A 14,000-nucleotide genomic window follows, 5' to 3' on the forward strand; every position below is an offset into this window, starting at 1 on the left:
CTCTCTCTGCTTCGACGCATCCATTATCTTTTAGACACAACTGTAGCATCACAAAGCAACTTTTATTTTTAAACTCCTACCTCCTGCTCACCCTCATTTACATAAATATCCGGTAGGACATCAAAATTCAGGCTGAAGACACAATATAAAAATTGTGTGTGTGTTTATTAAAACTCTGTGCGGTGCCTTTGGCCTCGTCTGCGGTCAGATTTAAGTTTGGCTCAGTGCCAACACACAAGCACCTGACCTTTTCCTCTTCCAGTTCTCGTAGTGGGGAGCGCTCACCTACGCAGAGCCATACGCACACACACACACACACACACACACACACCTCCCACTCATGCAGGCAGAATACTTATGTGGCTGTGAATTCGCAGGCAGGAAATACCAACAGAACATTTGTGCGGAACTTGCAGGTGTGTGACCGTTAGTTGTGAGTAAATAGGCCTTTGTCCTGCGTCTACGGTCGGTCATCTATTTCGGTCCAGGTTAATTCTCTACATGGGAGTAGGTGTGCTAATTTCCTCTCTCTTTCTTTTCCTGTTTCCCTCTCTCCCTACCTCTCTCTCTCTCCCTCTGTTAATTGATTAAGAGGATTAAAGCTGCTGCTGCGGTCTTAAGCCCAGAATGCAAACACCAACACACTTTAACAGTCAACCAAGTAGGCAGGACTCCTACTTTTAAATCAGCTTGACTACTTTTCTACTTCCATCACAATTGAACCATATTGCTATTTGCCAAACCCAAACACAGTTTAAACGGTTATTACATTATACATTATTCATTTGTTGACTAACACTCTGAGGTTAAATTTAAGCTGTAGTGGATCACGGAAATAATACAAGTTGACTGAAAGCAAACCAACACTTAACCAATCTGAAATCCTCAAGTTATAATTCCGTATAAATTCACTGCAGTCAGAATTTGCATCCCACCAGAGTAATGTTCCTGTTAAATGGTATCATGAATCACTTGTCAAAAGCCACCTTGAGGCTTTGGGTGATGCACTTCCCTCCCTGCAGCTGCTAGCAAAGAAAACAGCAGACCTGCATACTAGCTGTTATGTAGAGAATAGCTGAAACAATCAAACCGTCCTGAAGTGATCAGTGACACTACATCACTCGGCCAACCCGCACATGCAGCTTGAACGGAGGTTGGAATTAAACTCACAGCATCTAAAAGACACAGTTATCGTCAAACCTCAGGCCTAAATAAAGTTGATATAGTCCCTACATACGTCTGTATAAACCCAAACTTCCTCAAACCCAGAATATTATATTCGTTCATTCATACGTCCTCAGGCAACTCCTAACCCTATAAAACACATCTCCTCCCCTGACAAACACACACACACGAATAACACCTTAAATAACCTTGACAGCACCAATCCAACCCCGACGCCGCATCACTGCTGACACCCTGAAAGCTGCAGCCCATCCTCGCCGTCTTACCTTTGTGACAGTCATGCAGAATCAGTGGGTGAGGAGCAGGCCAGTGTCCCCTTCAAGCAAAGAGCAACGCCGCAGGAGAGGCAGAGTGATGAGGAGGAGAGGAGGGCAGCTCTGCTGCATATGCAGGGAGAGAGAGAGGGATAGAGAGAGAGGGAGAGAGAGAGAGAGAGAGAGAGAGAGAGGGGGAGAGAGAGGAGGGGACAGACAGGTTAGTATGTCTGGCTCACTTAGTACGAAAGGGCTGATTGCTGCTGCAGTGAAGTAATGGCTGGCAGCCGGTGTGCGGTTGGTTACTACAACAGGGAAAAGCTCCCCGCTAGGATACAACCCCCCCCCCACCCCCTCCCAACTGCACGCACACACACAGACACAAACACGCAAGCGCACGCACACTGGCGAAGCACGCAGTCAGACTGCCCTGCTCCCGCTCTCCCTCTGACGTCTCTGGCAATATGATTGGAGTTGGGCTAATACAGCTTATTGATGAGCAGGCTGCAGGAGGAGGCGGGGCAGTGCTGCCCGGCACAGGGGAGGAGAGGACTGCAGAAAGAGAGGGGGGGGAGGGAGGGAGGGAAGTGGACGGCGTGTCGCAGTCTGCTGCTTAGGCACAGAGCGAGCTGCACGTCATCTGGTGTGTAGACGTGTGTGTGTGTGTGTTGTGCGTTGTGCGCGCGAGAGTGGCAGATGCACGATGGGAGGAGGGAAGAACATTTTAGATTTGTGCAGTAACGACCGCACTGAATCTAGTGATTTCAATTAGTGACATTAGAGAAGTCAGAGTAGTTCTTCACCCAGTCCCTCTTTGTGTCCTTTAATCTAACCACAAACTAAGGCAAACTTTTTTATCAATATTATTTTTCAACCCTCAGTGGAATCCAACTGTAATGTGATGATTGTGATGTGATTCTACCGCATTTTGCTGTGTAAATCAATACCTCCAGTGAAATGTGTTACAGTGGAACACAATCAATTGCAATGAACCAGTTTGATTTTGCAAGCTGCAATTGTACATTTGCAGTGCGTCCTAACTTGTTAGCTTCTAATCTTATACTTAAATATTGCTCTAACGCTTAAATCCAAATAAATGTGTTAATCCCACAAGGAGAAAGGACACGAGTGTAGAAGCACAAAAGCCCCCCCCCCCCGGCCACACTCGAAGAGTAACACGTCTCTGTCATACTAATTGTGTGAAATAGAGAGATGCTAGAGACAAGCCAAGATTCCAGCTCAGTTACCATGGCTTAACTTCCCATTGATGTGTGAGACTCTTCTCTAATGGCTGCAAGCCACAATACGGGCTTTGTTCCGTGCATCTGCATACGTGCCTGCGTGTGCTGTACGTTTCTCGTTGGAGCGAAGGTCATCAAGACGAAGGGGATCCACACGGGATGACATGATACCAGCTATCTGCTGCAGGCTGAGCATCGCGTTCTTTTGTCCTACTGTGGTTTCATCACACCGACACGTACTGTCACTCATTGGGGGAGCTCACTCTTCAGTCTCAGCCTTTTGGAGGGTCGCTTGAGGAAACGCTCCCAGCGCTTCCTGTCAAGAACAATAGCATGTCCTGTGTCGGTGGGCATGAGTGGTGGTCTTCCTCAAATCAGAAAATATCTGGATGACAATACTACCCCCCCCAACCCACCCCACGCCCCAAGATGGGCTACGATAGCACTTAGCTAGTTTTAGCTGTGGACGCATATGTATTATTACTCCAGAAAGCTGAAATAGTAATGTGCCAAGGTGTCACAATCCTAGAGTCAATAAAAAGCATTTTCATAACCGCCTCAAGTATTTTAGCATTTCAGCCCATTGAGATCAAAAACCACGAGTTGCTTTGCCATTTCTTTAAACCGTAGTTGTACCACAGCGCTGTCCAACTGTTGAAAGTACGACATCTGTCAAATGTACATCATAAAGAGAGGGGCGAGGTGGCTTCATCCACTGTGGAGCTGGAAAATACTGCAGCCTGAAACTCCAGAGCCATCAGGGTGTTGCACATGTTCCACCAGCCCTCACCAAGGTCCTTTAAAGAAAATGATGGTAATAGGAGAGAACTTTTACAAAATATTCAAAGAGAAGATCCACATAAATGGGAGAACAACGATATCATTTTTACTATTTGGACTCAATGAGAGCTGTGGAAGCAGAGTGGAATCCGCCATATTTAACGCTCTGCTGCCATCATGTGGTGAAGTCATATTAATACAGAGTAGTTTGGCCCCAACTAGTTGTCTCCCAATGCAGTTAAGATGTCAAAGATTTGACAAGGATTTATTTCCAACACTTGTAAGTTGATTAAAACAACAACTGGACAACTGGAAGTCAAAACCCCTTATCTCAACGTACGCTCAGCCAGGCTCTGAAATACGGGTTTGTCATCTCGCCAAGTCCATCTAAGACGAATGTAGATTTTCTAAAGGCTACAAGAGCTGCAAACTGACAGTGTTTAACAGCTTTCAAAACACCGCTGGCTTCAGGATTTCTAGCTTTCAAGACATTATTAACAGCAACTTTGAATGTGAATGTTGTCTAAAAAAAGAGAGATTTACTTTACACTTCCTCATTTAATGTAAATTATGCACTTCACAGCAGTCTGGAGCCTCTTCACACTCACTTGCAATGTATGGAATGATGTATTCAAGTGCTAATATAGTTTTAATCGATAGGCCACCTCTGTTTGGATGTTTTGCTTAATGTGCTCTTAAACAGCATGATGGAATCCATCATGATTCGTCTCCAACGGCGATGTTATTCTGTAATTTGTTAGGGATTTAAGCCAGAAGTCCGAAACCTTAACAAATTCAATGTGTCATAAGTCTGCTCAGCAGACGGAATTTGGTGTCTTCATCCATTGTTCAACAGACTAATAAATCATCGACATCAAATACGTCCCTTTGCTGTGGCCCTTCAGCGGACTCACTGCTCTGAACCCACATCATAGGAACAGTCAACGCGCTGACTAATCCTGCAGACTGAAGGCTGCTTGCATCGGCAATTTAACAACAGCAATGTAAAAGCAATTTTATGCTTGAGGTGAAGCTGACTTACAGGTCTCCAACATGCAGACTCTAAGAAAACACGACGGCCGCGTGTGGAAGTCTTTCTCCTGGGCACTGCTGAGGTGCTTTTGAGCAACAGACCCCCATACTGCCCCCCCAGGCGTTGCCCATAAACTGCACACTGCTCTTAAATCACAGGATGGAACAATGCAGGGGCTTGATTTTACTGTTTAAAGAATGACAATGTTCTTTGAAATGTTGCTTTTTGCGAAGCCCTCGTTACAAATCTGTTGATTCGCTGGTAAACTGGTAATAAGGGTCACAACAGCTCTTCTACAAGCAGCCTCCCCCTCCTCTGAGCCTTTGGATTGAAGCCTGTCCTCAGGTGGTGCTGTGATTCACACACATGCATGCACACGTACTCTTCTGCTCTTTAACTGATGTGTGTATTTATGTGTAGTTTTGCTGGCGGGCTGATAGCAAAGAGATACGAATAAGAATGATGGAGGAGAACGAAGAAGGCGATATGCGACAAAAGGTATTTGACCATATTTAAATCCAGATATTATTGACATGCATTCAAACAGCTGAACTCAACCAGAGCGGCCCAGTTCTATTCAGAGTCCTGGTTCCCCCCATAAATACCCCTCAGCTCGCCCTCTCCTTCCTACCCTGACTGAGCTCCCCCCCGCCCCCCCACAATGCCCCCCTCGGAGCCTTTAACACCGGTCAAACGCATGATTTCCCCTCAGAAATTGTTGCTCTAGTGGAACATTTAATGCACACGGGCTCAGGTTTCTGCGTCCCTGGTGCACGGCACTGTGTTCCAGCCACAATCTGCACACAGACCACTTCCTCTACGTGAAGCAAAGTGAAGAAGAAGCAGAAGGAGAAGGAAAAAAGGGCAGGAGGCAAGTGAGAGTGAAATGGAAACGGGCAAGCAAAGCCCAGGTTGAGAGCAAAAGGAAGCAAGCCGGAGTGGTTGAGGTTCTAATCACACGTCAGAGTCCTGGTCAGAGTTCCCCTGTACGTGTAGCAGACGCATAGCTCAACCATGACCAGACAATTCCACAGGTTATTTGCTTAACGCACTCTTTTAGGTCATTTTCCACAATTTTTTTATTCTTCCTCTCCAGCTCCGTTTCCCTTGCTGGAGCCTCTCCTTCGCTCTATTGTTTCACCTGCCGGTTATATGGGCAGATTTATGGAGTCCTGTGATGGGAAAGGGTCCCTTTCCCTCCCAAACCCTCAGACTGTGATTCATGTCAAGGTCAAAGACAGATGTTTTTGAACTTGAGGCGTTTTATATGTTATAATTCATTTAAAAACACACTGCTACTGCTTTATATAACGTTGGTAACCTTGTCATGGTATTCAAAATGTATAAAGGCGTCAGATAATATAATTACGTTGCAAGAGGGAGATAAATCGGTAATTTAGAGGGATTTTTGTCGCTCATCTTTTTGGAAAAAGATCCAAGTTGAGTAACCAGAGACAAGAATACATTCTTTCTTCATCCCCGTCCCTTCGTCACAACATATTTGCCCCCCCCCTCCTTCCCTCGCACACATTCACCACACGCAGAGACTGGAAAACAACCCAACAACACACTCACATTAAGTCAAGGACAGCACCATAAAGGCGTAACATGTGGATGCAGTTAAGCAGACCTTTGCAATCAGATGGACCTAAAATACAGGGGGAAAAATAGTGGAAACACAGGACTCAACTTCTTTTAAAAATATGTACAGCAGGAAAAAGATGAATTTCACCACTTGTGCTTTGTTGAGCTCTGATACAAAATGCCTTCCAATCATGTGACGTCATACTGGAGTAAAACACACAGATTTTCTCAAAGGATCATATATTTTATTTCATAAATGTCAGTAAGCAAGGGGAAAACGTATTCAAAAGTTATTATCCCCAGAGGATTCCTGACTAAACCCAATGAGTCAGTTTGGCAAAAACTGCACATTTAAATATTCCTCTGGTCAGCTTTGTCGCTACCAATGAATATAAAGTGACTCCATGTATGTTTGGTTTCCATTTAGGTCACCACTCTGGCACCTGACACCTTTCTAGCTCACATTTTATTGCTCTCCTGTGCTATAAAGGTGTTGAGGCAAGTGTTGATACTTAAGAAAGTATAAAGACGTAAAACTGAGAAAAATACGTACTCTTTAAATAATCCTCCATGACTGATGAGTCAGTGATAATTGCTTCAGAGAAAAATACCTTTGCAGATTCCATTATTACCATCTTTCTTGATTGATACCATGACTTGGACTAAAGGTTATCACGGTCCGTCCTCCATCAGTACAAACACACAACAGTTGAGGGTTATTTCTCTCTCCTGAGATGATTGAGTAGCACAAACAAAAGTTGTGGAAGTGGTTGTGTGGTCCTCGGCGAGGCTAGCTCTTACTCCGGCGTTAAGTCCAACGCTCTTTCTTCAATTAGTGCGGCTCCCGTCATTGCTTACACAGCTTGTTGGCCAGCTTGAAGTTTTTTACTCCCGGGCTTAGCACTCACAGGCCCTGCTTATCATAAAAGCAGTGGAATGCTCTTGAACCTTTGTCTGCATATGTTCCAGTGTGCTGCCAAAACAACAACTCTTGAATCATGTTAGTCTGCATTTGAAGGTCAAAAAGTCAAGACAGTTGTTTTTCACTTCAAAGACGTCCAAAGAAAATGCATTGTCTGCTATTTTCTGTTATGGAATCAAAAATCTGTCTTAAAGAAAATGCAGGGATTTGATTTCGGTCTGCTCTTTGATTTTTCCGTATTCCAGTCTGTTACGCTGTTTGTATCTGACAAGCTGTATCCTCAACAAAGAGCTTGAATCTTAACGAAAAGGGACTGATTGCATTCCAACTTCCCTCCTGATTGTCTTTGATGGAGCTTGTGATCAAACTAGAGCGGTCTGATTAGTGGCAGCCGCCTGGAACCGGTGGCATATTCCTGCCACATGGAACAAGTGATACGGTGTTGTTCAATCCGGGCATTTGTCTCAAACCATTATGACGTCAAGCAATTTAGATGCAATTCCTTCAGGACAGAAATATCAGATAACAGCGAAAAAGTGATACATTTACTGCAGACAATTTACTTCTTGAATACTTCATTCTGACTTTTTATCTTCGCGATGTAAGATCCTGACTGAAGTTGATGACTGAAACAAACATTTCTCATAGCTCAGAGAGGTTAGAGCATTTATGTTTGTTTTAGATAGTCAGACGAGAAATTAATGCGCAACGGTTCGGAGAGTCCGGAGACTCCCACACGGGAGTCTAAAGAGAAAAAAACATGCAGAACCACAGCAGACTAACAGTCCATCTGCAGGGACAAGCATTTCAAGCTCTGAGAGACAACACGGCCACATTCATTTAGTGCAGTGTGATTTATTTCTGGTTTGAAGACCAGTCAGGAATCAGGAGTGTTTGCCAAAATCTGTTAGACATACAAGGAATTTGGTGCATAACATTGGACAGTAAGATAATGAGGCGATGTTCAATTTACGAAAAAGTAGTAAGTGAATTGTCTACAGTCGATCAGGTCTTCGAGTATTTTAAAGCAGAGACATTTTGCATCCACGTTGACTTCTCTGAGAGGCTGATGAACTGTAAATGATGAAAACGTGGGAAAATCAGAAGGAAAACATTTGGAAAGTCTTCAAGTGCAAAATGGACTCAGTGCTCATAAACGGTGTAGATGAACCGGGGATTCCACCATCAACAGGGGAGCTATTTTTACCTGAGACTGGCAGAGGAACGAGGCTCAGCGTGCGAGGACCCGGTGCAGCTCCCTGGAACCGTGCCGTCCTTGGTAATGGCGGAGAAATAAGGGTTGTTGAGTCTGAGTTGGTATTTCTAAATGTGTCCTGGACATCAGCTGTTTGGTGGAGTCAAAACGGGGCACCGACATGCAACACATCTTGGTGGTTTTCAGTAAAATGTAGATGGGCTATTTTCAAGTTGTTGGTACATCCTGTGACCGTCAGTGTAACAAATGTTCAAATGTCCCTAAGTAGGTAGGTTTGTCCAAAATAATTATACCCTCCATTTACTCTTTTACCTTCCGTATAGTTGTTGCTGAACCATAAGTAAACAATAACTGATATCTTAGAAATACACTCCCCAAAAGATACACTGCTATTAACTCATTAAGTATTTGATATAATCGTTGTCCCCTAATCATTTTTATCTTAAGTCCAGAAATATGTTTTAACGAGGGCTGTCAACATTAACGTGTTAATCTGTGCGATTAATGCGATTAAATATTTTAACGCAGTTAACGCAACTTTGTTTACGTCCGGTGCCGGAGTACAAATTGCACCCCGTAAATAATACCGCCGCTAGCTGCAAAAGCTGTCAGGTAACGTAGATCGGAAAAAGTAAGCCGGTAGTTGAAGATGGAGAGAGCTGTTTGTATTGGAAATAAAAGAGACAAAGACACAACGTACATCCGAGAACTGTGCAGAGGAATTCCTCCATGTGTCCAACAGAAGGGGGGTTTGGTGGCAAACGGACCACTTTACGCACTGCTAGGCTAAGCTAGATGCTAGGCTAAGCTAGTTTCTAAGCTAAGCTAGCAGCTAGGGTAAGATAGTTGCTAGGCTAAGCGATTAATGCGTTTCAAAATGTAAAATTTATTACTTCTAAATCTATTGCCAGCCCTAGTTTTAACTGTGTTTCTTTCAACGCAGGGTAACGGTTGCATTTATGCTGAGGTTGCCACATAGCTATAGCAATAAATTCATGCTCTCCGAGAGACCTTCACTCTATTCTTGGCAGAAGCCTTTTGAACCTAATCTGCAGAACAAACTATAACTGGATTATAACCCATTTAGAGTAGACACCTTCTGCTTGCTAAATTAAATACATTTGAAAAATACCAACATAGTTAAAGAAACTGAATCTGACTTCTACGAAGCCAATGAACTGCCAAGCCTGGTACGAAAATAAACAGATGGTCTAAACCCTCATTTGAACAGTAGCTGCCGGGGTGTAAAAGAACATAAAATACCATCATATGTCGACTTTCCTTTGGAAACACCACACCGCAAGATGTGTTGCGTCGAACGCTGATGTGTTATCATAAGGATTGCATTTAAACAGTCTGTGAGACGGACTTAACTTGGTGTTTGAGTGGTCAATTGGGTCTAAGCTGAGTGGTCAATTGGGTCTAAGCTTGGTGAAACCAAATAATTACAAGCAGAAAATTGGAAACTGTTTGGTTTTCCTTTGAGGTCCGAGAGGAGAGAAAAACCCTTCGACAATTTTTCCATCTGTCTCTCAATGAATTTAAATGCAAACGTAACTAAACCAGAGTGTGTGTGCTCACCACCATGATGAAGACATGACGGAGGAAGGCGCTTATGTGAGACCACAGGACGTTGTGACATTTTGAGTTGTGCGTTGCTTGATTGGATTTAATGCGGTGTGTGACCGCAATTCATTTTGTCCGGGAAAGTAACACTACTTTAAAAATCGTGGTTTGTGTAAGAGCTGATCGTAAATGATACGTCAATGACGGTCTCACACTCAGGACTATCTCGTATCAATTATGCGTGAGCAGTCTAGTGAAAAGAACACCGACCTGACTTATGGCGCATTACTGCGTCCATGGAACATATCTCATGTGGGGAGCGAGGCTTTGCATTTAAGCCGGGTGTGGAGAGACGTGGCTTTGCCCCGAAACTGGATGTGTGAGCTTCGAGGCGTTCCATTGTCGTCCATCTTGTGGCGTGCAGCTTTAGTTTCCACATTCGTTTATTTCCCACTATTGCTACTGGCACCACTCAACCTGCACGACGCTCTGCCAGAGATCTGGAAAAGTTAGAATGACTCACAGAAGCTCAGGCAGAAACATTAACGTCGCCCGTTCTATGTACGCGGCTCTTTAATACATTCATTCTGAGTACACACCCGTTCACAGGCATTAAACTAGCCATGCGGTTCTGTGATTGTGAGTAAATTATTTATTCTTTGGGGTAGAGATTGCAATTGTTGCAAACAACGCAGAAGTGAATTGTGTGGTTAACAGCACTGTGCCGTATACTTCAATCAAAGCTTCTCTACTTCAGCTACACTGTCATCAGCATAAGTGCTGTGGGGACGTTTGTGTTTCGGACACCACTAGACTTTCAATGGCAAATCAAGAAGAAACAATTAAGTTTTGTCCAATAAGTCGACATTCAATTAATTAAATCCCTGAGAACTGTGTAGCTGGTTAATAATGACGGCAAGAAAGTTATAGGTTGAGAAATCTGTCATTATAGCTTATATAGTACAACAAATACTGACTCGTGCTAATGGGTTTATTTTTGTTAGGTCCTCACAAATAGTCTTATACAAGTATCTCTTATTATCTTAAGTATAGTAGAAAAAGAAACTGCTGCAAGAAAAGAGCTGCAAGTTTTTGCATTAATTCCTCATGTCTTCCTCAAGTCGAGCATGTCTTCCACGTGAGGCGGCCACGGCTCAGCAGGTAGAGGGAAGACTCCTCTAATATCACGGTTGACCGTTTAATACCCGCTTCCTCTTGTCCAGATATTACAGACTCCTTTGGAATTAAACCCCAGATTTTTCCTGTGGTTCGGCCAGTGTCCTGCATGGTAACTTGCTGCCATCGGTGTGTGAGTAAGAAGGAAATTGCAAACTGCTGGGCAAAGCCTAACCTCTGTTTAGATTTTATAGAACAATTTGATTCAGTGTTTGTAAAATAAGATAATCCTACAGGGGAAATAAAAAGGATTTACAGCAGCGTGGGATAAAGGGAGAGAAATCATATTTAACTGTTCTCAATGCTGGAGATTTGGCCATAAATTTGTGAACTGTGCCAACCTATTTGTGCCCTGTCTTAAATGTTCCTGGTAACTTTCGTCTTTCTTTTAAAAAGCATTTTAGGGCATCTTCACTTTGAGCAAGGAAAATAAATGATTAAAGTTGGTTCTCGGTCTTCTATTCAGCGCTGCGTATTTACCCCTAAAGTGAACATAAGCGGAGCATAGATGTATAGTTCCCAGAAATGCCACAGTACCTTTCACATAGTGATATGTGGGATTCATTATGTATTCCCAGATGGACAGTCATTGAAGCTTAAAGCCAGACAGTAGATTTCTGGTGGTGTTTACATGTATGATAGACTGTTTATTCTACACGCCATTTCGAGGAAACATCCGAAGAACAAAGATAGAACAAGCAAAGGAAAGCTGGTGTCAGATTTACAGTCACAGAAAGAGAACTTTGTTTATTTACTCTTTAAAGCATCATTTCTAGTTGTAGTAGTTTACGGATCACTTTCTTACAACAGAGCGAACTTCCTAAGTCACATTCCTCCACACAACAGACGGTACCAGCAAAGAGGGTTTTCAAAATACTCCGTGACCGTAAGAAAAAATAAAAAGCATACAGGCTGCATTCTGTAAAGTGAAGGCTTTCTGCATGGCAGCCTGAAACACCACTGAATCCCTCTTGGCCGGCATTCCATCACTCAAGGCTTCGGTGTCATACGTTTGGTGAAACAAAACATCATGTCCCCGTATTCTGCAGCACACGGTGCCGGACCGAGAGCTCCCCGACGATGACCTACCGACCCTTCCTCCAGGTTAATGCTTTCAGCAGGGCAACTCGGAACTGTGCAGTAATCTCTCCCTGCCGACGGGACGGGGCCTGGAACAGCAGCATGTTTTCAGAAAGCTCCTTGGGGGACCGTGAGTGTGTGCTCTATTGCTTTAAAAACCATTCATTGTTTCATCCTGCCCTTGCCTTACTTGGCTGTGATTTGTGGAAAGTAGCATCTCCACGGGTAATAAGCCTCATGAACTGTTGAATGTTTTAAGAACGACTTCCAAGAAATACACGAGGCAGTCGGAGGACTGACAGGATATGGGACTTTGGGCATAGAGACGCCACTTTCTGAACATGGTGGAGGCTCACCTTCTAGTCGTCATAAATTAATGAAGTAATGCAACTTGAAGAAATTGAATTAGAAAGAATAAAGGGTGAAACATTTTCTGTCCCGACGTGTCAACATGTAATGCAGATGTCATGAACGAAAAATGTCAAAAGAACTGGATCAAACTGGAAAAAGTCAGATTTCAAAATACAGCTTTGGAAATTGGCTTGACTTTAAATCCAAAAGCCTGCATCAGCCGTCCCGGCTGTTGAGCTCAACGCGGCCTCAAGAGGCAAAGAAGCGTTGCCTGTGAGACCAGGCGCGGGGGTCTCAAACGTGACAACCTTATGAAGGGTCTCAACATGAGTCACGCACATTGTTCTGATCTCTTGATGTGGGTTGGCTATTTGCCTCTTCATGTTTAATCTCGTAGGACTTCTCTCGCGTGTGGCTGAAGCTCCCGTTCCTGCCTGCGGGGACACTGCATATATCGCACACAGACAGACAATCCGAGGGTGTTGGAGGTAATTGCTCGCAGTTGTGGTCTGGTGTTGGAGAGGACCCTGAGAAGGTGAGGCAAGCGCAGCTCCTGTTCACTCCAGGCTGCATTTTAAAAGCCCAATTTTTCACACGTGTTTGGATCACCTCTGGTTCCCCTTGACTCTAAATATCTACATGACGTATCAAGGTTAGAAGCAGATTATCGAGAGCAATTGGTGGTGAAAAACTGACAAATAGAACCTGAGACCGTCAGTGCAGCAGCACACTGCCTCCATTCAGAGAGCAGGATCGTAATTGTAGGTTTGTCTCAAGCAGCCAGTGGGGTATTCTAAAGCGTTGAGTTTGTACCCACTTTACTGTAGACAGCAATCCTTGTTATGAAACCTCCCATGTTCGTGAGCAAGTTTCCAAACCCCGGTTCCAAACTTCTTAACTTCCCCTCCAGTTTGGGAATGTTTCATTCTGTTGCATCGTCTTGCACGAGCAAAACACTATTTGTGTCTGATTTTGTAAATCCTTTTGAATTGCTTTTGCTTGATAACACAGAGTCTGCAGAGAACACAACGTAAGTGCACGCTGACGATTTCATGGTAAAGTCATCAGGATGAAATGCAGACATTTGTAATGTTTCCAACCATCGAGTATCACTTACTTTCACGCAACGACTGCAGTAACTCATTTAAAGAACCCTGACCGTTGACATTTACATCCGCCGCACTATGTGGAAATTGCCAGTTACCAGCAGTAAGTAATCGGCTTCATTCCTTGACTTTAAAGTGAAACGGGGCCACCAGTCAACATGGTCGGAGTGTCAAAGAAGACAATGAGCTTTTAAGCGTCCTTGATGAAAGCAAGTCTCGATTCCTTTTGTTTTTCCTGAGGCATTTTTCCTGTGTTTTGCAAGCGCAAACCTCGACTTGATTTGTGTGATCTGTGGTCGGTCCGTATTAAAAAGGGGGAAGAAACGAGGGCTGTCATTGCAAACCGAGAGGAAGTGTCTGTTGGAGCCAAAGACGTGTGTTCATCGGTCTGAAGGATTTCCAGGTGGACAGCCACTCAGGATGGATATCGGATATGGACGTGTGACGTGGTTCTATCTCCATGATGACTTTCACAGACACAAATTGGCTGTTTGACCGCTTGTCTG

The 14,000-nt window shown here is 43.9% G+C and overlaps 1 protein-coding gene across 1 annotated transcript in view; it reads right to left on the reverse strand.

The window, feature by feature from the left end:
• Positions 1–2,060, reverse strand: part of coro2ba (coronin, actin binding protein, 2Ba) — a 29,044-nt gene extending 26,984 nt beyond the window's left edge. Inside the window, exon 1 of the mRNA XM_040168711.2 lies at positions 1,452–2,060. Coding sequence (XP_040024645.1) covers positions 1,452–1,466 — 15 coding nt within the window. The 5' untranslated portion in view covers positions 1,467–2,060. The remainder of the gene's footprint in view (positions 1–1,451) is intronic.
• Positions 2,061–14,000: the final 11,940 nt, after the last annotated feature.

This window comes from Gasterosteus aculeatus, chromosome 12 (genome assembly GCF_964276395.1).
Source record: "Gasterosteus aculeatus chromosome 12, fGasAcu3.hap1.1, whole genome shotgun sequence".
Classification (NCBI taxonomy): Eukaryota; Metazoa; Chordata; class Actinopteri; order Perciformes; family Gasterosteidae; genus Gasterosteus; species Gasterosteus aculeatus.